The sequence below is a fragment of the Oryx dammah genome, unplaced genomic scaffold (assembly GCF_014754425.2).
Source record: "Oryx dammah isolate SB20612 unplaced genomic scaffold, SCBI_Odam_1.1 HiC_scaffold_16, whole genome shotgun sequence".
NCBI lineage: Eukaryota > Metazoa > Chordata > Mammalia > Artiodactyla > Bovidae > Oryx > Oryx dammah.
The window spans coordinates 46,908,237-46,933,632 of NW_024070200.1; the positions used below are offsets into that span (position 1 = coordinate 46,908,237).

Here is a 25,396-nt window from a genome sequence, read left to right on the forward strand (position 1 = left end):
AGTCCAATGCCTGTGATCGAGTGTGAGTGGGTTTTTGCCTTCTGACCATCCCTTTCTCTACTGCCACATAATCAAGCGTGTGCTTAATGGTATTGAGTGGTAAGTTGTCCAGCTCAGTGGCAGTTCTCGGCACCTCGCGGTCTCCTAAGACTATTCCTTTACGTGAGGGTTGAATATGGAGAGAAGCAACTCTGACTTTGCTTCAGTGATAGGGAAGCTCGGAGAGAATTCTGGGTTAGGAGTTATGACTCCAGCACTGTCTGGTGGCGGCGAGCCTCTTTGAGTTTTTGTCCTCCTCTGTAAATGCGGATGCGAATGTTTATGTTCCATTCCTCACCGATTGGTTGTGAGGAGCCAGTGACAGCATCTGTGTGGATGCCCTTTGAAAAGCCCGCAGCGCTGTGCTTACCTCCAGGAGGTGGAAGTTGGCCAGGTTCTCTCCTGGTGGAGGTGCAGCCCAGTCTTCTCTCCTCCATCACAGGTGGGCGTGGTCCTTTTTAAAGCTGTGTCGCGAATTGCTCTTGGGGGACCTTTTTTAACCTCCTCTGAGCCTTGGGAAATGACACGTCTTCTGTAACATTTGGGTTTCAGTCTCAGTGGAGAGGATACAAGCAGAAGAAGGCATACCAAGACCGCTTGGCTTACCTGCGCTCCCACAAAGATGAAGTTATAAAGGTACGTATCCCAGGCAGGGTTTCTCGTCAGCATGGCATGCGAGCGTGACATGTGCAGAGATGAAGGGCTCTTCTCATTTCTGGGACCCCCTCTCCTTCTCCACAGATCCAGTCTCTGGCAAGGATGCACCAAGCTAGAAAGCGCTATAGAGAACGCCTGCAGTATTTCCGAGATCATGTGAGTACTCTGGGAGAGAAGTACCAATAGAATCAATTTTGCTGTGTTTGCGGTGGACAGATGAATTGAGAAATTTCTTCTTTTGTGTCCCTTAGATAAATGACATTATCAAAATCCAGGCTTTTATCCGGGCAAACAAAGCTCGTGATGACTACAAGACTCTCAGTGAGTAACTGTGGCTCAGCAGAGAAGAGTTGAGGCAGTGGCTGAGAGCCATCGGGTTCTGGGTATTCTCCACGGATCTCTTTTCTTGTCCTGCAGGCAAGGCTTGGGGGGCAGGGTGCTGCTTGTGACTGAAGCCCCTTTGCTAACCCATGGCTTGGTGTCTTGCTGCTTGCTGTATCTGCCTTCCACATAACAACACAGCAATAGCATGACCAGGAAGATTGCACTTGGTGGTTGTCTCTGCACATCTCAAAAATAAACGAATATCTTACGTGTGAATAGAGCTGCTTTTGTTTTCTTTTTTAAATATAAGACAGTGCTGATGCTTTCCAAGACACAGAACTTCTTCTGGGAATGCCATTCCTCATATGACACATGCTTTCTTTCTGTCAGTCAACGCCGAGGATCCGCCTATGATTGTGGTCCGGAAATTCGTCCACCTGCTCGACCAAAGTGACCAGGATTTTCAGGAGGAGCTCGATCTTATGAAGATGCGGGAAGAGGTTATTACCCTTATCCGTTCTAACCAGCAGCTGGAGAATGACCTCAATCTCATGGATATCAAAATCGGACTGCTGGTGAAAAATAAAATTACACTGCAGGTATGGTCCAGTGCCAGCCAGGGCCTTGGGGCACTGTCCTGCTTGATATCTCTGCCTCCCTGCTTTATGCCTTGCAGGGCTGGCCTTTTTCTCAGTGAATGCTGTATGTTTTCTTTCATGTTATATAAGAAATGAAATTATTTGATCATATAGCTTTAGTCTTATCTATCCAGTGGCTAAGACTGTGCTTCCAGTGCAGGGGGCCCAGGTTCCATCCCTGGTCAGGGAAGTAGATCCCACATGACACAACTAGGAGTCTGCTTGCCACAGCTAAGACCTGGGGCAACCAGATAAATATTTTTTAAAAATAGAAAAGCATAGATAAAAATCATCCCATAATTCCACCACTCTAACAGTCATTTTGTATCCTACATTTTTATTTAATATAGAGGATAAGATACATTTTATATGATATCATCACAAAGTTTTTTTTTATACAAATATTTTTAATGACAGTGTAATAATTGATCAGGAAGTAGTCTGAGTCATGTCTTTTTCCAGACTATTTGGCATTTTCAACTTTTTTTTATTATGGAATAATACTGCAGTTAATGTTTCAGTGTACATGTAGCTTTTATTGTATAGAAGACTTTGTAAGATAGACTCCTAGAAGCTGGTTTCCTGAATCAGTGGACATTTTTAGGATTAGGTTCTTTATAAGTAGACTTGAGTAGGAATAGATTTGATTGACATACTGAAAATAGGATTCAATGTAGTGATTCCAGGGGCTTCCCAGGTGTCTCAGTGGTAAAGAATCAGCCTGCCAAGCAGTTCGATCCCTGGGTTGGGAAGATCCCCTGGAGGAGGGCGTGTCAACCCAGCCCAGTATTCTTGCCTGGAGAATCCCATGGACAGAGGAGCCTAGTGGGCTACAGTCCATGGGGTCACAAAGAGTCAAACACGACTGAGTGACTAAAACAGCAACAGCAGATGATAGTAATTCTAAAATATTTAATGGGATCTGCCAGTGCAGTAGACCTTCATGAAAGTTTTTAGGTGGTAAAAACCTGTCCATAATGCCCAGAGTTGCATCTTTGAAAGTGTTTTGATTTATGTATATATGTATTTATGTATATATTTGTTTATAGGATGTGGTTTCCCACAGTAAAAAACTTACCAAAAAAAATAAGGAACAGTTGTCTGATATGATGATGCTAAATAAACAGAAGGGAGGTCTGAAGGCTTTGAGCAAGGAGAAGAGAGAGAAATTGGAAGCATATCAACACTTATTTTATTTACTGCAGGTGAGTGGCTCCTGGAATCAGTACTGTAAAAGTTAGTTAACTTTTTCTCAAGAAAACCTTATGCATGGATCTCTGTGGAAGTCTTTCTGATTTCCACTGAGGAGTGAGCAAAGGGCTTGTCTTATTTTTCTTTTATTATTCAGGTACATCCTGATCCTTCAAGCTGAAAAGCCTTGAATATCTGTGCCAGCCTTCACGTTACATGGAAGTCACTTATCCCTTGGTTTATGTTTCAGACCAACCCCACCTACCTGGCGAAGCTGATCTTCCAGATGCCCCAGAACAAGTCCACCAAGTTCATGGACTCTGTGATCTTCACTCTCTACAACTATGCCTCCAACCAGCGTGAGGAGTACCTGCTCCTGCGGCTCTTCAAGACAGCCCTGCAGGAGGAGATCAAGTAAGGACAGATTTCTGCAGGGCTGGGAACCCCTCCCCTCCATCACAGATGCTGCCAGTTAGAGATTCAGGCCTGTTTGTGCCTTTCTCCACACTGTGATATGTGTGAAATACTTAGTCTAAAGAAGCATCTATTTTTTATAACATAATAATATATAGTATAGAACTTCCCTGGTGGCTCAGTGATAAAGAACCCACCTGCCAATGCAGGAGATGTGGGTTCTATCCTTGGATCAGAAAGATCCCTTGCAAAAGGAAAAGGCATTCCGCTCCACTATTCTTGCCTGGGAAATCCCATGGACGGAAGAGCCTGATGGGCTTCAGTCGATAGGGTTGCAAAGAGTCGAACACGACTTGGGGACTAAATCACAACAGCAATGTATGTAATACACTAATGCAAGCTAATTATACTGAAAGTACAAATTAACTACACATATACCATATATATGTAATTAATTGGTCTTCCCTGGTGGCTCAGAGGTAAAGAATCTGCCTGCAATGCTTGAGACCTGGGTTTGATCCCTGGGTCAGGAAGATCCTCTGGAGAAAGGAATGGCAACCCACTCCAGTATTCTTACCTGGGAAATCCCATGGACAGAGAAGCCTGGTGGGCTACAGACCATGGGATCACAAGAGTTAGACATGACTGAGCAATTAACAGTTTCACTTTCACTTTTAAACTAATCATATATACACAATATAAACTAATATGCTAATGATGAACTAATATAAACACTAATATAAAGTGTTGCTGTTTCTGGGGAGATGATAGAGCAAGAGATTTGCCAGTAATTTTAGAAATATTCTATATTAAGATAGAATTTTAAAGAAACTGATCCAAACAGGAAACTTTCTCATCTTTAGCTAATAAGAGACCCGATCATGTTCCCATGATAAGAGTCTGCAGCAGCAGGCAGGTTCCGTATTCAGATGAGAGTTGGGAAAGTTTCTAGAGAAAGAGCATGTACCCACCTCTTTCCAGCTACTTCTGTTTTTAAGGAGATGGGGTCTTTAAGTAGGAAGGATCTGAAAGTTGGTAGCTTCGTGATTAGTTTGAATTGAACTCGTTTCTTGTGTTTTACAGGTCGAAAGTAGATCAGATTCAAGAGATTGTGACAGGAAATCCAACAGTAATTAAGATGGTTGTGAGTTTCAACCGTGGCGCCCGGGGCCAGAATGCGCTCAGACAGATCTTGGCTCCAGTGGTGAAGGAGATCATGGACGACAAGACCCTCAACATCAAAACTGACCCCGTGGATATTTACAAGTCTTGGGTTAACCAGATGGAGTCCCAGACAGGAGAGGCGAGGTATGATCATCACAGCCCCTTTTTCTTTCATGCTTTTAGTATTTTCTCTCTCTTTTTAAGCAGTTAATATTTCTTTGATTTGAAAGTTAGTAATTGTTCAAATAGTTTTTCCATAGAAACCTCTTTAAGTAGTTGAGTTGGTAATTTCTTCACTTATTTAGGAAATATAGAGTACTTCCTAAGTGCCAGACAGTGGGTTAAATGCACATGTAGTAATATGATACTGGGGACTTCCCTGGCGGTTCAGTGGTTAAGACTTCACTTTCTAAGTGGGGTGGGGTGCGGGTAATCTCTTGTTGGGGAGCTGAGATCTCACATGCCTCTCAGCCAGAACAAAACATAAAACAGAAGCAATATTGAAACAAATTCAATAAAGACTTTAAAAAAAATGGTCTATATTAAACAAACAAAAATACAATAACAGATGAGACATACAATAATGGTTGAAACCAACATACTCCCTGCCCTCTGTTCATAGTTTGGAGAGATGAGACAGGTACATAGAAATGAAGTTGCAAGCTGAGAGTAGTTTTGTGAAGTTTTATAGTTTTGTAGGGAGCTGTGATGAAGCATACAAGTGGGAGCTAACTTAGAGTGGTTGGAGAGAGCCTCTCTGAGTGGGTGAGCGTCACGTGGTAGAGGCTGGAGGATGCAGTGGGCCCTGCCGAGTGCAGAGTCTTCCTGTCCAAATGCTGGCAGGTGAAAAGAGCTCAGAGAGCCTAGGACTGGAAGGACACTGGCATCGCAAAAATGGGGTTAGGTGGGAAGAGACACCTGGATCTGAGTGAGATCTCTGTGTTCTGTGAGAGGGAACAGGAGATGCTGTGGGCGAATGATGAGCTGCCCTGGAACACTGCAAGTTAGGCCAACTAAATTACCATAATCCAGGAGACTTCTGTGCCCGGGCCATAGTTTACCACCTACGTGAGTATATCCAGAGCAGGAATGTGTCACCAGAATATGGGAAATACTGGGGAAATACAGCTCAGAGAGCCAAAATGTTTCCGATTTTATCTAGCTTGGATGAGGGCTAGAGATGTGAGCAGTGTGGTCTGCAGTGGGTTTCTCATTTGGTGTAGAGTAGGGTTAGATCATACGTGAGGTTCTTGGGGGATAATCTTCAAAATTCAGATCTCTTGTCCCTTAAATGGCTCTCCCTGGCTTCTGGGAAAGTCCAGACTTAGCAATACACACAGGGCCCTCCATGATGTGGCCTCTATTTATTTTAATGTTCTCATCTCTCCTCCTCTTACCTCCTTGTGTTTGATCTTCTTTCCTAGAAGACTTTTTTCTCCCATATTTCTGAGTTCATACGTTCCTTCCTTATGGACGTCTTCTCGATTCCTCCAATCTGAGTAGAATCCTCTTCTCTGTGGCATTGTAAGACTTCCGGTCAGCTTCTTATTGTTGCACGATGTGTTTACAGATGGTTACGTGTGTGTCTCTCCCACACGTATAAACCGTGAGGAACTCAGGGAGCTATCATGTCTCTTAACGCTTTGATTCCAAATGCCCATCACAGTGCCTGGCACATAGATCTAGGCTCCAAATTCACAGCTGGAAACGCCAGCCCCAGTTCCGGCCCCACTGTTCACCAGCTCTGTGTAACAAAATTACCTTAGCAAAATTACCTCTCTGGGTCATTCTGCTTATGAAAGAAACAGCCTCGCCTCAGGCTGTTGGTCTGGCATGTTGTTGTTCATTTGCTAACTTGTGTTAATTTGCTAAGACTCTTTGTGACCCCATGGACTGCAGCACGCCAGCCTTTCCTGTCCTCCACTGACTCCCTGAGTTTGCTCAAACTCATATCCATTGAGTCAGTGATGCTATCCAACTGTCTCATCCTCTGTTGCTCCCTTCTTCTCTTCCCCTCAATCTTTCCCAGCATCAGGGTTGGATCTGGGATCTCCTTGCTGGAGGTTGGATCTGGTTGGATCTCCTTGCTGTCCAAGGGACTCTCAAGAGTCTTCTCCAACACCACAGCTAGAAAGCATCAGTTTTTTGGCACTCAGCCTTCTTTGTGGTCCAGCTCTCACATCCATACATGACTACTAGAAGAACCATAGTGTTGACTAGATGGACCTTTGTCCAAGAAAGGAAAATCTGTCACTGCTCCTACTTTTTCCCCTTCTGTTTGCCATGAAGTGATGGTCTAACATACTTGGGGGTAATGTTTGCTTTCCCAGCAAACTGCCCTACGACGTGACCCCAGAGCAGGCCCTGTCTCACGAGGAAGTCAGGACTCGGCTAGACAATTCCATCCGGAACATGCGGGCTGTGACTGACAAGTTCCTGGCAGCCATCATCAGCTCCGTGGACAAAATCCCGTGAGTGTCGCCCGCTGTGGCCCCCGTAGAGCCCAGCACTAGTGGCCTCTAGCTCCCGGTCCTTCTCACCAAGTTTTGTCTACCCCATAGCTATGGGATGCGCTTCATTGCCAAAGTGCTGAAGGACTCCTTACATGAGAAGTTCCCTGATGCTGGTGAGGATGAGCTGCTGAAGGTAAGACCAAAAGCTGGCACGTTCTTTCCCTTCCAATAGTAGCCCTTGGAGGGAAAGGTGCCCAGACCAAACCTGGCCTTAGACCTTCATTTTGTTTGTTTCAGTCGCTTGGTTGTGACTGGCTCTTTGAGAACCCATGCACTGGCCTGCTGGTCTCTGTCCATGGGATTCTCCAGGCAAGAATACTGGAGTGGGTTGCCATTTCCTTCTCCAGGACTAAGCCTGACCTTGAAAATGAAAAGTAAAGGTGAAAGTCTCTCAGTCAGGTCTAACTCTTTGTGACCCCATGAACTATACAGTCCATGGAATTCTCTAGGCCAGAATGTTGGAGTGGGTAGCTGTTCCCTTCCTTAGACCTTTAGTAATAAGGACCTTAGCATAGATTTTGTCAGTAGCTCGCCATTGAGCGTGAGGTTTTAAAAGTGATTGGACTTTTGGACTCTGAGGGAGAGGGAGAGGGTGGGATGATTTGGGAGAATGGCTTTGAAACATGTATACTATCATGTAAGAAACAAAGTGCCAGTCTATGTTCGATACAGGATACAGGATGCTTGGGGCTGGTGCATGGGGATGATCCAGAGAGATGATATGGGATGGGAGGTGGGAGGGGGATTCAGGATTGGGAGCTTGTATACACCCGTGGTGGATTCATGTCAATGTATGGCAAAACCAATACAGTATTGTAAAGTAAAATAAAGTTAAAAAAAAAAAAAGTGATTGTAAACAGTAAATGATACCTCTCTTAGTTCCTGTATAGTTCCTATGTTGTTTGAATGGCACACGGCTATCAACCAAGTAGAGAAGATGGATTTCTCTGTCTTGAGATAGCATTTCTTTGAGTCCTGTCTTTTTGCTGAAGACTTGCTCCCTCTGCTGGTGGCCAGGTGAATGGTAGCAAGCACAGTTTGCGCTAAGGCTGTTGCTGATAACTCTTTCTTACTCAGCTATGCTCCCTCTTTTTTTTTTTTTTCCTTAATCTGAATGCTTTTTTCTTCTCTCCTAGCTCTCTGCTTTCCTACAGTGAGGCCTCGATTCTAGACTTTCTGTTCAGGTGAATTCTTTTTCTTTTTTTCTGAATGAAACTCCAGGGGAAATGCTTTGACTGTCCTTGAATTCTTCTGTAGAAGAGATATATGTTGAGTGGCTTTGATTTCAGAGGCATTAACTTGTCTGCCTTTGACATCCGCAGCATGAGGATGGTGGGGCTTGGACAGATGACGCTAGGTCAAGTTTAAGGATTTGTTTTAGCTTCTTAGAATCAGTGCCCACCTCCATGGTAATGAAAAGTACATGTGGCTGACACGGCTTTATTTGCTGCTGTGATATGTGGACAAAGAATGCCCTAAAATGCTCAATAACAGACTTTATGTCTACCATTTTTACCTTCTGAATCTGTTCTTTCATTGTAGTGATTTTCAATTCTGTTCTTATTTTCTTTTTTTTTTTTTTTTTTCTGCATCCAGTTGAGGGATGTTTGGTCATTTTAGTTTCAGGCCTTGAGAAAAGGGGTGTGTGTGTGTGTGTGTGTGTGTGCGTGTGCGTGTGCGTGCGCGTGTGCGTGTGTATGCGCGTGTGTGTGTGCGCGTGCGTGTGTGTGTGTGTATATAGAGTTTTTTTTTTTCCCTCACAGGGCCACATTTTCTGGTTTTGTTAGCAAAGTCATTTGTGGCTTTCTTGTTGAAGTGGCTTTTAACACCCATTTCTTTTTCCTCTGTTCCCAGATTATTGGCAACTTGCTTTACTACCGATACATGAATCCAGCCATTGTTGCTCCTGATGCCTTTGACATCATTGACCTGTCGGCAGGAGGCCAGCTCACCACAGACCAACGCCGCAATCTTGGGTCCATTGCCAAGATGCTCCAGCATGCAGCTTCCAATAAGATGTTCCTGGGAGATAATGCTCACTTGAGCATCATTAATGAATACCTCTCCCAGTCCTACCAGAAATTCAGGTAAGGGGAAAGGGATGAGGTACATAGAAGACGGTGGGCGTGTTTCTAACTTTTAAGGGTAAAGACGAGATGAAATACCACACCCAGAATTCCCTGGACCACAGTATCATAGGATACGTGCCTGATGCGCTCAGAGCTCCAGATGATGATGAGAAGCATGTGCGAGCTATTAAAATGTGTTCTGGACTTCCCTGGTGGTCCAGTGATTGAGAATCCGCCTGTCAATGCAGGGGACATGGGTTGGATCCCTGGTCCAGAAAGATTTCACATGTCATGAAGCAACTAAGCCTCTGTCCTGCAGCGAGAAAAAGCCCATGAGCAGCAGCAAAGACCCAACAGAGCCAAAATAGAAATGAAAAATAATACTTTAAAAATATTTTTAAAAAGTAAAATGTGTTCCTATGAAATAGACAATACTTAACATAAACATAACGTCTACATCAGGCACATGTTACTTTGCAATCAGAGAAGAATTGGAGAGTAGTTTTAGTATTTGTAAGTTAATCATTCAGTCATGAGTTCAGGGCGTTGTCTTCGAGAGTTGGGTCCACTAACGACAACTGGTATTTGAGAACTGTCTTAAATTATGGTTGAGCGGTTCTTGTGGGCAGAACTAAAATAAAGTGGAAAGAGCACCAATGTCCCAGGGCTGTCAAGCACAATGGACATGCCGCGGTTTCTCTCAAGTCAACCGTCTCGCCTGGCTTCTGTTTGAACTCACCATTCCAAGGGTTTGTGGGGTGTCCTTCCTTCACCAGCTTCTTAAACGTGTGGCGCTTGTTGGGGCCCGGCTCCTGTGTTTATTTTCAGGCGGTTTTTCCAAACTGCTTGTGATGTCCCAGAGCTTCAGGATAAATTTAATGTGGACGAGTACTCCGATTTAGTGACCCTCACCAAGCCAGTGATCTACATCTCCATTGGCGAGATCATCAACACCCACACGGTAAGTGTTCTTCAGTGACGTGATTCCATTGCTCTGTCTTAATTGCCATCTCTGGCCGCTGCCCACTGTCTCTGGATGCCAGATACCTCCCCATCCTTTGATCTTACTGACATCACATCTGCCTTGTTTCTTATTTTCCTTTGCTTATTTTTCTTAACTTTCTTGAAGTGATCCCCAGGCCACCTGTGTCAATATCATCTGGGCTGGCTATTAAAAACGAAATTTCCAGAACCCCACCTCAGGCCAGCTGAATCAGAAGCCCCGTGGGTGGGCTTCAGAATTTCTGTTGTGACCTCTGATATAATGACTGGATAAAATACTGTTTTTACAATTCATTCCTTTTCCCCTTTGGGGGCATATAGAACAAGAAATGAGGAAGTAAAATGAAATTTCAGTGATTGTCATTTTTGACGACATCACCATGCAGGATTTGGCGAATGGCCCTGAATTAATAATGTTGATCCAATGCACTTTTCTCTGAATTAAAAGATATTGTATACCAGAAGCTTTAGGTGAAAGCATGAGTGTGAGTCATTTGAACTGGTTGTTGATAACTTGGGTATTGAAGTCTGTGAGCTTTCTTGTTCTTTCTTCTGTAGTGAAGTCGCTCAGTTATGTCTGACTCTTTGCAACCCCATGGACTTTAGCCTACCAGGCTCCTTCGTCCATGGGATTTTCCAGGCAAGAGTACTGGAATGGGTTGCCATTTCCTTCTCCAGAGGATCTTCCCAACCCAGGGATTGAACCTGGGTCTCCTGCATTGCGGGCAGACGCTTTACTGTTTGAGCCGCCAGGGAAGCTAGTTTTCTTGTGCAGGGTGCATTTAAATCCTTTATATCTAGTGCTGGGAGAATACCAGTATTTCCTCTGCATGCATCACAGGCCAGCATGCTGCTCTGTGTGCCATGCTGTTTATTTGGGTCAGTCTGTTGAGGATTGATTTGTCAGTTCTTGAAAACACAGGAGTTTTGTTGTCTGTCTTTTGTGCTGGTAGTTGTTGTGGGTGGGGCTCGGGGATGGTGGGTTGAGTGTCTGAATGGAATTGACCCCTGGATGTGTGGATGCAGCTCCTGTTAGACCACCAGGATGCCATTGCCCCGGAGCACAACGATCCGATCCACGAGCTGCTGGACGACCTCGGCGAGGTGCCCACCATCGAGTCCCTGATAGGTAAGGTTCCCACTTAACTGCCTGGAAGCTGGAGGTGGGGAGCATGGTAGGAGTGCTGTGATTGTCTCCTCATCTGTCTCCACACTGTTCACGCTCCAAATACACATCAGGGAAGAAATGAGGTGCCATCCCCATCTGTTAGGAACTGAAGTCCAGTGGATAATGGACTCAAATATAATGCATATTATAAATGCTCAGATATAACACACATCTGAGGATGAGATGGTTGGGTGGCATCACCAATTCATTGGACATGAACTTGGACAAACTCTGGGGGATGGTGAGGGACAGGGAGGCCTGGCCTGCTGCAGTCCATGGAGTCACAACGAGTCAGACACAACTTAGCGACTGAACAGCAAGAGCGATACGGATAATCATGGAACTAGAAATGACAAGTCCTGTAAAGGAAATGAGCAGGGTATTTTGAGAGAGAAATATTACAGTGTTGATTTGTCAGACATTTATTATTTTATTAGGGATCCTTTGTCCATTTGGCATAATATTTTTTTCTCACTGAAGGGTATCCTTGCCACAAGGTACATACTGGCTGATTCAACTATCTTCTTAAACTTGCATTCTCTTTTATTTGAATTATCATCTACTCTCCAGTGTCTTTTCTGTTTATTATATTGATTTTTTTTCCTACCCTTCCAAAACTTTAGGAGAAGGTGCTGGCAATTTAAATGACCCAAATAAGGAGGCACTGGCTAAGACGGAAGTGTCTCTCACACTGACCAATAAGTTCGATGTGCCTGGAGATGAGAATGCAGAAATGGATGCTCGGACCATCTTACTGAAGTGAGGATTGAAAGGAGGAGGAGTGGAGTGACTGTAACCCAGTGATCACGCCTGTCCCTTGGTCTTGCTGAACGAGTCCACTTGTTCATATCTAAAATGACCTTGGCCATTTAAGCCCAATACAGTTCTGGTCATCTCCCATAGTATAGTTGGCACAGAACTTACCTGCCTCATTTGCTAATGAGATGCTGAAACGAGTTGCATCTCTGAGATCCTGACCTTAGTGCCCACTCTGTCATAGCTGCATGAGTGATCCTGGGGCTTCAGGTACCTGTGTTAGGGCTGCCCAGTGGGACTCCCTTTGAGAGGCAGCGGGACAGGTGCTAATGTGTGGATGCCTCCTGAATCTCCTTTCAGCACAAAACGCTTAATTGTGGATGTCATCCGGTTCCAGCCGGGAGAGACCTTGACTGAAATCCTAGAGACACCGGCCACCAGTGAACAGGTAAAGTTTGGGGGGTTATCGTGTGCCATAATTAGATGGACAGTTGCTCCTGTGGTGGACATGTGACGGGGCTGACACAGACGGTGAGAGGCAGTCACTGGGAGGTGGGCCTGGATGTGACTGGCAGATGGTGGCATTCAGGGCTTCTGGAGAAAGCTGTTGGTCCCTAAATCCAGAGGTAGATGTTTCTAGAGCACAGAGCTCACTGGCACTTGTATACACTCTGTCTGTGCGCTTTAATTTAACCTGAGACAGAATCAGTGAGTCTGCCCAGCAATTTATTGAATATTGTATTTCTAAAATTTTTAAAAATTTTATTATTTTATTTTTTGGCTGTGCTGGGTCTTCATTGTTGTATGAGGGCTTTCTCTGTTTGCAGTGAGCATGGGCTTCTCACTGTAGTGGCTTCTCTTGAGGGCTTCTGTAGTTCTGGAGCACGGGCTTAGTTGTCCCGAGGCGTGTGGGATCTTCCCAGGCCAGGGATCGAACTCATGTCTGCTGCATTGGCAGGTGGATTCTTAACCACTGGACCGTCAGGGAAGTCCTATAGTTAGAATTCTGTTAAATGCCTTGGTAGGTAGAGAAGAGTAGAATATGGCTCCTGAGTTCTGTGAATTCATGATACAGTTTGATATATGTGACATATAAACTGAAACAATTAGAAAACCACTGAAAATTCACCATGGTCTTGACTTTAAAAATAATAAAAATTAAGAAAGGGGCCAGTGAGGAGCAAAGCATCAGGAAGGTATGGGGCTTGAACCAAGGTTCCTCATTTCACAGATGACAAAACTGAGACCCCCTTGAGGTTAAATAACTTGCCCACGATCATTCACTTAGAGTAGCAGAACCAAACTTGGATCTGGTTCTCTCTGACTCCAGTTCATGTTCTTTATATCACATGATAAGCAGTAGTTTTGATATTAGAAGAAAAGGGAATATTGGGAAAGGAATTGCTCCAGGTTGGGAAAAATTACAACCTTTCTGGTATAAACATCCATAGTATAAACAATTCAAAATAGGGTCCCAGAACCTTAGCCACGTGCTAGGATCTATGAGCATAGAGGTGATCATTGAGGTTTTGCGAGAGAACAGTCATCAAGAAAGGACCATGGGTCCTTTGGAGGTGCTAGCCCTTGCTAGGACAAGGAAGTGCAGAGAAGATGAACAAGGCAACAGCTAAGAGAAGGCACTGGATTTGGGGTGAGAGGAATGGTAATGAGAACTGGTGCTGATAGCCAGACTGTGAGGAAAGTGCTGAAAGAAGGGGAGGGCAGGTGTGGCTCGTTTGTTGGGTGGGAACACAACAGACAGACATTGGTTGGTGACTAGGAGAGATACCAGATACAAGAAGGGTCTCTTCACTGGCGTTTGTAGCACGTTTGAAAGCAGAGGGCAGGCTTGCAGGTGATCCAGCTGTGACGAGGTCGGGGGAAGAAAACATCCACCGGCCACTGGCATTGCATTGGTGATTGTAACGTTCATCACACCAGGTTTCAATCAAAAGTAAATGGTTTCCGTATCCCACATGTGATAGGGAAAAAATGAGGGATTTTGTATGCAGTAGAGTTCAATCTCCTGATTAAACCTCGGAGTCCAGGAAAGAAGCCAGCATCTTGGGACTTCCCTGACAGCCCAGTCGTTAAGACTTCGCCTTCCAATACAGAGGGTGCAGGTTCAGTCCCTGATCAGGGAGCTAAGATCCTGCACGCCTCACAGCCAGAAACCGGAACGATATTGTGACAGGTTCAATAAAGATTTTTTAAATGGTCAACATTAAAAAAAAAAAAAGGTGCCAACATCTAGCTTCATAGATGTTTCTCTTCTAGATGAAAGGAGAGCGGCCTCTGCTTCATGCAGTTTGTCAATGTGTTGGGCTGGGGGGCAGGGGGGGTATAAATTTCTTACCCTCTGTTTCTAGAATAGAATGTGTGAGCTGTACAGGCTCCGGTGTGGGTTAGGGTGGAGGCCTCCCACGAAATCCTCTTTCTTGCTGTAGGAAACAGAGCATCAGAGGGCCATGCAGAGACGCGCCATCCGTGACGCCAAAACCCCGGACAAGATGAAGAAGTCCAAAACCATAAAGGAGGACAGCAACCTCAGTCTTCAAGAGAAGAAGGAGAAGATCCAGTCAGGATTGAAGAAGCTCACAGAGCTTGGCACCGTAGACCCAAAGAACAGATACCAGGAACTGATCAATGACATCGCCAGGGTACGGCATTTAGGGGACAGCAGTGGCCTGCCCGTGCTGAAAGCTGTCTCAGAGGCTTGTGGGGGCACGGTGGCTGTTCGAGTGACAACATACCTTTAGTTCACAGGCCGATTCAGGTCCTCTCCTCCCAGGAATCGCTTCTGACCCTTCCAGCATGAGGTCCTAGCCTGCCCTCCCATGGCTTATTCCCTGGCCTAAATTAGTAGGAAGAACAGTTTGTCTTTTGGCCTTAAAGAATCCCTCTGGCTCTTTTCAGTGATAACTGTGCAATAGAAATTCGCTTCAGGTCAATTATCACATCCTAGGTTTGTGTGAGTCTTCTCAAGTAAGAGGCTCTGGTGCAGGCCGAGGAATTTATGCGTCCTCTGCCGTTACACTAAGAGCACGCCACACACACCTCGCCGCTTGGCCCTTGTTATGTTAAAATGATTTTTTTCCTCCCTCTCCTGACAACATATTTAAGATGTATAAACAAGCTTTGCAAGTTGATTCTGAGACTCTGAAAGTAATCCATTTCCCCTGCCTCTAGAAAATAGAAATAGGGGGGAAAATGGATGAGGTCTGAATTTCTTTGTTCATTTTTGAGCATAAAACTGCTGCCTATGACGAACATGTGGTGAAGCAAGGCCGAGTTAAATACTGCCAGATTCTAGTGTTAATGGTTTGAGAAGCACATGACATCATTATTTTTGTGATTTTAATAATTATGTCTCAGGATATTCGGAATCAGCGGAGATACCGACAGAGGAGGAAGGCTGAGCTGGTGAAGCTGCAGCAGACGTACGCTGCCCTGAACTCTAAGGCCACCTTTTATGGAGAGCAGGTGGACTACTATAAAAGCTACATCAAGACCTGCCTGGATAACTTAGCCAGCAAGGGCAAGTGAGTATTTTTATAAAGAATCAATGTCAGGGGAAGAAGCAGAGGCAACTGAAGCGAGTGACATTGGAGCTTTTTACTGACAACACACTGATCTGTTTATTGCATTAGTCCTTGGTTTGGCTTCTAATCGTTTGTAATTTCCTAGTTCCATTTGTTATGTGTGCGTGCGTGCTAAGTCACTTCAGTTGTGTCCAACTTTTGTGACCCCATGGACTGTAGCCTGCCAGGTTCCTCTTTCCATGGGGATTTCCCAGGCAAGAATACCGTAATGGGTTGCCATTTCCTTCACCAGGGGATTTTCCCGACCCAGGGATCGAACCCAAGTCTCTTACATCTCCTGCGTTGGCAGGCAGGTTCTTTACCACTGAGCCGGGAAGCCCTCCATTTGTTATGGTATGGTATAAATAAATAATGTGTGGAGGGTTTCAAGGATGCTTATTTCTAAACATCCTGTGTTCCAAAGTATCTTCTCGGCCCTAGAAATTAAAGAACCTTGTAAAGGGGTCATTTAGTGGCCCCCAAACCAGGATGTGCCTCAAAACTCAATTAAGAAACAATATTATATAAACAGTTAAATTCCTTGTACTTCCTGAGCACAAGCTCCCAGACCATGATTTTTTCCCAGCTTCCAAGGAAGAACTGATGCAGCCTCCTTGGTGGTAGCCACAAACCGTCAGTCTGCCCATTTTTCAGGGAGGGAAATTGAAAATCCAGAGAGGTGAAGCACAGGTTCTGCTTACTAGAAGGCTGTTTATTATTTACTCCCAACATTTCATTTTGAGACTTTTCAAACCCCAGAAAACTAAGCACCCATATACCTTTCAGCTATCAACAGATTCACTGTGTTTAGCCCATCATCTTCCCCTCTCCCTAGCCTGCTTACTCTTCCCATCTGTGCCTTTTCTCTCCCTCCCTGAAGACTTCCCAAAGTAAGGCAGGGCTGACGGTGAAGGGGTGAAAATCAGATTCACGTAACTGAGCCCATGGAGTTGGTGCCTCTATCCTTCTGAAATGTCCCCATCATTCTCTGAGCAACCCTTGACTTTGTGACATAAGGTGTTTCTGGTTCAGTTTGTATTCTCCCCTCCCTAGGCTTGGAATCAGCTATTTTTCCAAACATCCTTTGTTCCTTTTAATGAAGAATGGTATTTAGAAACCGAAATCTAGGGACTAGATGTGCTCATTGCCAGAGCCATTATTGTTTCAGGCCTTCTAAGCAGACAGACCTAGGTTCTCATTTCCTTTTTAATGGCTGCATGGTATTCCATTGTAGACATAAATTAACCACTGAGTCAGTTCTCCATCGATAGACATTGACATTGTTTCCAGTTACTTATTATAAAAAATTCTGTAACAAATAGCCTCTTGTACATATGTCATTTTGCAAATGTAGGCATATTTTTTTAAGATAAATTTCTAGAAATGTAATTTCCAGCTTCAAAATTTTATGCATCTGTGATTTTGATAGATACTTCAGTGGCCAGCTGTAGGGATTATTACCTTTTATACAACTGCCAGCTTTTCTGCCCCATTTCTTGAGAGCCCTGCCTTGAGAGTCCCAGATCCTGTTATTCCTCTCAGTTCCTCCCTAGCTTGCTTTTCTTACCGCATCTTGCCTTGATTATCCCAGTGGCCTGCTAACATCTGTTTCTTTTTCCTTGTTGCCATTCCTCTGTGTTGCTATGCTGACTTAAACTCTTTTAAAAATGACACATTCTAAGGTATTTTTTTTTTCCTCTTCACAGCCAAGGGGGCTAAGAGTGACTCCTGTGGGATTCCCTTCTGTATAGTTCCCTGAAGTAGAAATCCTAGCATTCATTTGCCATTTTAGAATTGGTTTGTTACTTACACTTGGGTATGGGAAGTCTGTTTTCCAACCTCATATCCTTGAGTGACCAACAGAGATTCACAGTAAATAATAACTTATAGAAAGTAACATAATGTGGTCTTTACAGGGTCTCCAAAAAGCCTAGGGAAATGAAAGGGAAGAAAAGCAAAAAGATCTCTCTAAAATACACGGCAGCAAGACTACATGAAAAAGGAGTTCTTTTGGAAATTGAGGACCTGCAAGTGAATCAGTGAGTGTTTACTTTTTAACTTTATTTTTTATATTGATTATTTCTGTTTCTGCCTTTGTTATAGCTTTATCTTATTGACTTTCTCTTATCTGGATAATCATTATTATATTTTATGTGTGTTTGTAATTGACTAACTAATCAGTTATCTGCAGAATTTGGCCTAATACCCAGAGTTAATTTGTCTTTCATAGAATGGAATGTATTTGTATCTTTTCCCTAATAGGCCTCTATTCACATAAAAATTATTCACTCACTTTTCTACTTTTTTTTTTTTAACATAAATTGGAATGATACTGTTTATAGCCATGTATCCAGCTTTTTCCTCATTACATGTTGTGAGCATTTTTCGCATAGTTTGAATGACCACATAATTTTTAATACTGTAGTTTTAATTTAACCATTTACCTATTGTGGAATATTTTAAGTTGATTTTGCTTTTTACAATATTACACATGTAATAACACCTTTATAATGTAATCTTTGATTCTACCTCTGATTATTTATTTTATGATAGATGCCTAAAAATGCAATTTCTGGTCAGTGTATAATTTTTTTTATTGTGAAAAAAACAAAACATAGAATTTACCATCTTAACTATTTTTTTTTAAGTAGTTAGTTTTTTGGCCACACCGTGAGGCCTGTGCGATCTTAGTTCCCCAACCAGGGATCGGATTCATGCTCCATGCATTGGAAGTTGGAGTCTTAATCACTGGACGGCCAGGGAAGTCCTTTCTAACTACTTTTAAGCGTATAGTTCAGTAGTGTTAAGTACACTCACATTGTTGTGCAGCCCATCTCCAGAACCTTTTCATCTTAGAAAACTGAAACTGTACCCATTAAATAATAACTCCCGTTTCCCGTTTCCCCCAGCCCTGGAAATCCAGCATTCTCCTCTCTGATTCTATGAGTCTGACTCCTAGTTGCCTCATACAAGGGGAATAATATACTTGTTTTTTGTGTCTGACTTTTTTCAGTTAGCATGATGTCCTCAGGGTTCATGCAGGTTGTAACCTGTGACAGGTTTTCTTCCTTTTTAAGCCCAAGTCGCTTTTCACTGTATATATGAACCCCATTTTGCTTATCCATTTGTCCCTTGATGGACGTATGGGTTGCTTCCATCTTTTTGCTGTTGTGAATAATGTTACACTGAACATGAAGTACAAATATCTGAGACCCTGCTTTCAATTCTTTTTGATGTAAACCTAGAAGTGAAATTACTGGATCATATGATAAAGTCTATTTTTAATATTTTTAGGAACTGCCATACAATTTTCCATAGCAGTTGAAAAAAAATTTTAACTCATATGTATTAATGTTACAAAATATTTTCAAACAGCGTCCGAAATGTGTATGAAAGTACTTCAGTTCAGTTCAGTCACTCAGTCGTGTCCAATTCTTTGCGACCCCATGAATTGCAGCACGCCAGGCCTCCCTGTCCATCACCAGCTCCCGGAGTTCACTCAGACTCACGTCCATCGAGTTGGTGATGCCATCCAGCTATCTCATCCTCTGTCGTCCCCTTCTCCTCCTGCCCCCAATCCCTCCCAGCATCAGAGTCTTTTCCAGTGAGTCAACTCTTCGCATAAGGTGGCCAAAGTACTGGAGCTTCAGCTTTAGGATCATTCCTTCCAAAGAACACCCAGGACTGATCTCCTTTAGGATAGACTGGTTGGATCTCCTCACAGTCCAAGGGACTCGAAAGAGTCTTCTCCAACACCGCAGTTCAAAATCATCAATTCTTCGGCACTCAGCTTTCTTCACAGTCCAATTCTCACATCCATACATGACTGCTGGAAAAATAGCCCTGACTAGATGGACCTTTGTTGGCAAAGTAATGTCTCTGCTTTTTAATATGCTATCTAGGTTGGTCATAACTTTTCTTCCAAGAAGTAAGGACCTTTTAATTTCATGGCTGCAGTCACCATCTGCAGTGATTTTGGAGCCCCAAAATATAAACTCTGACACTGTTTCTACTGTTTCCCCATCTATTTCCCATGAAGTGATAGGACCAGATGCCATGATCTTCGTTTTCTGACAGATGCCATGATCTTCGTTTTCTGAATGTTGAGCTTTAAGCCCTTTCTTACTCTCCTCTTTCACTTTCATCAAGAGGCTTTTGAGTTCCTCTTCACTTTCTGCCATAAGTGTGGTGTCATCTGCATATCTGAGGTTAATGATATTTCTCCCGGCAATCTTGATTCCAGCTTGTGTTTCTTCCAGTCCAGCGTTTCTCATGATGTACTCTGCATATAAGTTAAATAAGCAGGGTGACAATATACAGCGTTGACGTACTCCTTTTCCTATTTGGAACCAGTCTGTTGTTCCATGTCCAGTTCTAACTGTTGCTTCCTGACCTGCCTACAGACTTTTTAAGAGGCAGGTCAGGTGGTCTGGTATTCCCTTCTCTTTCAGATTTTTCCACAGTTTATTGTGATCCACACAGTCAAAGGCTTTGGCATAGTCAATAAAGTAGCAATAGATGTTTTTCTGGAACTCTTACCTCAATAATTCTTTACCATCATTGAATAACAAAGCAATTTTTTATTTTTGACTTAATAGATAAAAAAGATAGCACTTTTAAATTGTGCATTTTTTAGAATTCTAGCTGAGGTTTTTGGGGGGGGTGTGTGTGTATTTAAACATGGCTTATTATCTATGTTTTCTATGATTATTTTTTCAATTGAGCACCTTGGTGCTTTGGGTTTATTTGTTTGTTTGTTTTTTAGATTAGCACTGTATGCATTTTTCAGACCTGTTTCATTATTATTTATTCCCTTCTTTTTTGTCATTATTTCCTGTTATTGTTCAGGTACCTATCATTATTTAATAATTTGCTACCACAGATTAGAAACCAGATGACAAACCAAACCAGTTAAAATAAAATTACTTATTACGTAAAATAATACCTTTATAAAACCCATGAGAGTCTCCTGTTGAGTAAAATGCGTGTGTTTTAGTCTGTGGACTCTGTAACCTCTCATCTAGCTTCTCAGTGACCTCTTTTGCATCCTCCATGGTTCTCAGCTCTGTTTATAATAGAGCAGTTTGCTCCATAGTTGAGTTTTGGAAATCTGGGGTGACACACTTTGATCACCTGGAGAACAGCTTGCTCCCACCTTCTGGTGCCATAAAGCTCCTGGGAATGTAAAATGTTGAGAGTGAGTGGTACCTTAAATATTTTCAGTAATAGCAGTCTATCTTTGGTAATACTCAGTCCATTTATATCTATAGCACCTACTCCTTCCAGAGAACCCGCTGTCTTGGTTCTTTTGGTTCTGACCCCTGCTTTGTTTATGTACCATTTCCAGTCCTCAGACGTGCTTGTTTTCAGACATCTGTCTTTTCCTCCTCCTCCTGGCCCCATTTCCTCTTGATTCTCCTTTCACTATCGTGTTTCAGGAGTGGCCACATGGAAGGCCAGGATGACTCCTGACGTCATCCCTTCAGAGGTCACTGTGTCCTTCCTCAGTAGCGCCTCTCTCAGTAGGAAGCACGTTCTCCCAGGAGAGGTTGCCACTCTTCTCTCCAGATCCCAAAGCAGATGGTAATTACAGCATCAATATCACACACATCCTCCCCATGAAAGCACTTTGCACCTTTATTTTGTCCCCCTTTTCACTGCTGAACACTGAGCTCATCTCCTTTCCAGACTTCACAGAATATTTTTATATGAGAACGCAAAAATCAAACCCTCATAATGTTGTGTTTCAAACAGGTTTAAAAACGTCATCTTTGAAATCAGTCCAACAGAAGAAGTTGGAGACTTCGAAGTGAAGGCCAAGTTCATGGGAGTTCAAATGGAGACGTTTATGTTACATTATCAGGTGGGTCTGCAGCAGCTAAAACTGACGGCTCTGTGTGTGAGATAGTTGTGTTCTTGTCAGGGGAGGACAGGGGAGAAGAGCAGACCCATGTGAGGAGAGCTGCCCACACATGGCAGTGAGCCAAGGGCTTCTGTGTGTCTGATTTGGTCTGTTTGGGCTAGTGAGCTTCTGCAGACGTATACATCTTCAGAGAGCGTACCTGAAGCTTCCACTTAGGGTTGCCACTAAATTAACTGACACCTTGGATTTGAACAAAATGCTTAGGTACAGATCTCGACAGTACAAAATCATGAACTTTTTCAGTAGCTTGAAATCTTTTTTCCCCCCTCTCATTTTGATTTGATATAAGGGGTTTAAAGGTATACTTCTGACAAGATGTGTATAAATTGCATCTTTGTAAACTGAATTTCACTTTATTTATATTTTGGGAACTTTTTTTTTTTGAGAGAAAGCAACTTTTTTACTGAATCTAAGTTAATAAATAGGGATCACAGAACAAATAGCAGACAAACAGCGTGAGTTACATCAGAATGAAAAAAATAAATGATGGGCCTGGGTTTCCAGTCTGAAGCTGTTATGCAATATGACTCTTTTTTGGCCACACCACACTGCTTTGGGATCTTAGTTCCCCCACCAGGAATTGAACCCAGGCCCTGGGCAATAAAAGCACCAAGTCCTAACTACTGGACCACCAGGGAATTCCCCTCTGAATCCCTTTTTAAATTCAAGAATGCTGCAGTGAATCATTTTGTAACATCACTATCCCTAATTTTTATTTTGAAACATCTCTCTTTTCTTTTTGCATTAAAAAATGGAAGGGCGGTGAGCGGACTCCTAGGTAACATCCAGCTCCCATTAGTTCTGTGAGCACAGTGCTTTGGGGTTGGTGCCCAGCTTATGTTCCTCAGACGGCTGCACCCCGTCAGGCTGGGCAGCCTGAAAGGAAATTCGGGCTCGTGCACATGTCGCTCCCACTTCGTTGGGAGTTTTCCCCCGCTTTCTTCCTTTGTCATTTATTGAGGACTTTGATGTCGTTACCGCACCTAAAACTTGCCCCACCAGCCACACCACAGTCAGTTTCTCCCTCACCTCCATAGCCTATAGAGCCAGCCCCTGTTCACTACTGGCATCAACTTACTTTCCTCTCGACTTCCAAACTGCAGACTCCTTAAGGACAGGTAGTATTTCTCTGTCTCCTTCTCAATGACCAGTAGACCCTCAAAACAATAACTGTACAGATGTGAAATGATTTCATGATGCACCCAGCTAACTCAAGTCCTTACGCAAAAAAGAGCCTCTTATTCCCTCAGTTTCACCAAATTTGTGTTGGCTGCCCATTCTGCCTCAGCGTATCACTCCACGCACAGAGTCATTAGCTATGGAATGACCACCAGGTGCGAGATGTTACAGTTCAGATGACATACCAGGGTCTTTGTCCAACTGGGGCCGCTAAGATTTTTCCAAAAGATGAATTGGTTGAACTTTTGGGGTCCCTTCCAGCCCCTCTCTTTTTTAAATATTTTTTTTGCAGTCTATTGAATTTGTTACAGTATTGTTTCTGTTTTATGTTTTGGGTTTTTTTGGCCCTGTGCCATGTGGGATCTTGGTCCTCCCACCCCACCCAGGGATCGAACCCACACCCCCTGCTTTGGAAGGTGAAGTTTTAACTGCTGGACCACTGTGAAGTCCTGCCTTCTGGCCTTTGGATTGCTGCTTTTTCACTACCACTCTTCCAGAGTTTCGGTGTGAGACCACTGATTTCCTCGATTTGTTCTGGACAGTGGAGGGAAGTAGAGAAACAGGGCTTAGCTGTCAGATCCAGATTCACCACGTCCAGCTCTGTTCTGTTGGGCAGGTCATTTAACATCCCCCAGCCTCAGCAGCCTCATCTTTAAATCTGAGATAATCACCCCTGGCAGATTTCTGACAGGACTTAAACAGACATCGTATAACACGCTCCTACACTGAGGAGCATATAGTAAATGTAAAAAACATTTAGTCTTCTCTTCCCCGTCGCGTCCAGGATAGGAAAGCTCTGTCATTTGAGAAGGAAATGAAGACTCTAGTAGATAGTGCTGAGATGACATTACTGGCCTTATCTTGTGTTCAGGGTTATTATGTCTCATCATGGATTGAAACGCCATCACCTTCTCCAGGCGACATGTCACTTAGGCTAACAGGCCGCAGCAGGCAATTCCATAGCTGGGGACTTGTGTCTCACCCCAGCTCACATCTGGCACACAAGGCAGGCCTTGTCCCTTCCGGACCCCTCCCTACTCATGTCCCTCCTTTTCTTGTCCCACGGACTTGATTAACCATCAGAATGTTTTTTTTGAACAGGACCTGCTTCAGCTACAGTATGAAGGAGTCGCTGTCATGAAATTATTTGACAGAGCTAAAGTCAATGTCAACCTCCTCATCTTCCTTCTCAACAAGAAGTTCTATGAGAAGTAACAGAGCATTTGCTTCCAGCCCAGAAGGATGAAGAAAGAAGTGCCCAGCAGCAGCCTTTCTGAAGGTCCTTCTTTACTTCTTGGAAACAAAGACCCAGCCCACACCATTGCCTCAGTCTAATATCGCCCCCAACTCCACAAGTTTAACTCCTCCCGCTCAACAGGGACATTGGTTATCCTTTCTTCATAGTGAAATTGTATTTCAGGCCCAGTCTGACCCATCTTGTTCCTTCATTCTCTTCTGTTAGGGAAGAGTGGGAACTATCCTAAAATCTCTCACGTTGTTACAGTCTTAGAGGTTGCATTACTATATTGTAAGCTTTGGTGTTTGTTTCTATTAGCAATAGGGACGGTGGGATTTGAATACTTGCTGTTTAGAAGTGGAAGCCAATAGCCCAATAACGTGCATACTTAGAAGACACACAGTTAAAATGTTAGATTATCCATACTTACTAGGTTGTCTCTTGAAAGTGAAGTTCCTTTATATTACTGTTCCATCAGTAAAATTGAAGGATATGGGGAGGCTTTGGTTGTCTTCCATTCTGTCTTCCTTTATGGCGGGAGCTAATAGAAGTCACTGTTCTGTGTTCAAAGGAAGCATTTTCTAGAAAGAGAGGGATATTGTTTTTAAATTTCACCATTAAATTTGGGCAGTTCTCATCAGTGGATGGGAGAGTCCCATTGTTAAAATTAAGCTATTTAGGTAAATTCAGAATGGTCTGAACACCTGCTTGTTTCTGTTGGTGCAAAAGATTGACTAGTTTCAGGCAAACGGTCCACTCCATCCCTATGGCAAAGGAATGGGTTTTCCCTAGCGTAGAATGTAACTGTTTTCAAAGCTGTTTTATGTCTTAAGAGTGCCTTATGAAAGTGTAGATTTATTTCTTAAAGTGGGGGTGATAGGAATTTTAAAGATTTATATAATGCTTCAAAAGTCTTTAGAATACTGTAAGAAAACGGTTTGGGTTTTTTTTTTTTTTAATTGGCTTATCTGTATATCTGAACTCTTAAAACTTTCTTATAGCTAAAACACTAGGGTTTATCTGCAGGGTTGCAGAGAGATTATCCTGCCTTAAACAGACTGAAACAAAACCAAACAAAAGCAGCCAAGCGATGTTACACGTGATATTAAAATCTGCCCGCCCCCTTTTTTTTTTGGTCTTTTCTCTTGCTGCCCACACTATGCCTTTATTTTATGAACTCTGTTTTTTAAATTTAGTCACAAACAATTCAGTGCTAAACACTGAGCTCATGGAGCTTTCATTCTTAGATTAAAAGTCATGTACTTTTTTAAAACAGTCTTTTTATCCAGGAAAATATATTGAAATCATGCTACTGAGCCTCATTTCCTCTGATGTTTTGGTTCAGTGTTCTTTTATCGTAAAACATAAACTAACAGTTAAACATTTACTGGTGTATATTTAAAGCCAATAAACTGTCTTCATTGATAACAAATCATGAGACGTGTCCCAGTTACAGATGTTAAGTGCTGGAAGTGTGTCTTTAACTGTCTTCATTGATAACAAATCATGAGACGTGTCCCAGTTACAGATGTTAAGTGCTG

The 25,396-nt window shown here is 43.2% G+C and overlaps 1 protein-coding gene across 1 annotated transcript in view; it reads left to right on the plus strand.

The window, feature by feature from the left end:
* The window catches only part of IQGAP1 (IQ motif containing GTPase activating protein 1), a 105,661-nt gene extending 80,374 nt beyond the window's left edge, over window positions 1–25,287 (plus strand). The window contains exons 20-38 of the mRNA XM_040257475.1: window positions 592–675; window positions 781–852; window positions 948–1,017; window positions 1,411–1,619; window positions 2,708–2,863; window positions 3,100–3,263; window positions 4,347–4,571; window positions 6,758–6,898; window positions 6,989–7,073; window positions 8,795–9,027; window positions 9,838–9,970; window positions 11,038–11,140; window positions 11,803–11,938; window positions 12,296–12,383; window positions 14,383–14,595; window positions 15,311–15,477; window positions 17,433–17,555; window positions 21,271–21,379; window positions 23,720–25,287. Coding sequence (XP_040113409.1) covers window positions 592–675; window positions 781–852; window positions 948–1,017; window positions 1,411–1,619; window positions 2,708–2,863; window positions 3,100–3,263; window positions 4,347–4,571; window positions 6,758–6,898; window positions 6,989–7,073; window positions 8,795–9,027; window positions 9,838–9,970; window positions 11,038–11,140; window positions 11,803–11,938; window positions 12,296–12,383; window positions 14,383–14,595; window positions 15,311–15,477; window positions 17,433–17,555; window positions 21,271–21,379; window positions 23,720–23,833 — 2,625 coding nt within the window. The 3' untranslated portion in view covers window positions 23,834–25,287. The remainder of the gene's footprint in view (window positions 1–591; window positions 676–780; window positions 853–947; window positions 1,018–1,410; window positions 1,620–2,707; window positions 2,864–3,099; window positions 3,264–4,346; window positions 4,572–6,757; window positions 6,899–6,988; window positions 7,074–8,794; window positions 9,028–9,837; window positions 9,971–11,037; window positions 11,141–11,802; window positions 11,939–12,295; window positions 12,384–14,382; window positions 14,596–15,310; window positions 15,478–17,432; window positions 17,556–21,270; window positions 21,380–23,719) is intronic.
* Window positions 25,288–25,396: the final 109 nt, after the last annotated feature.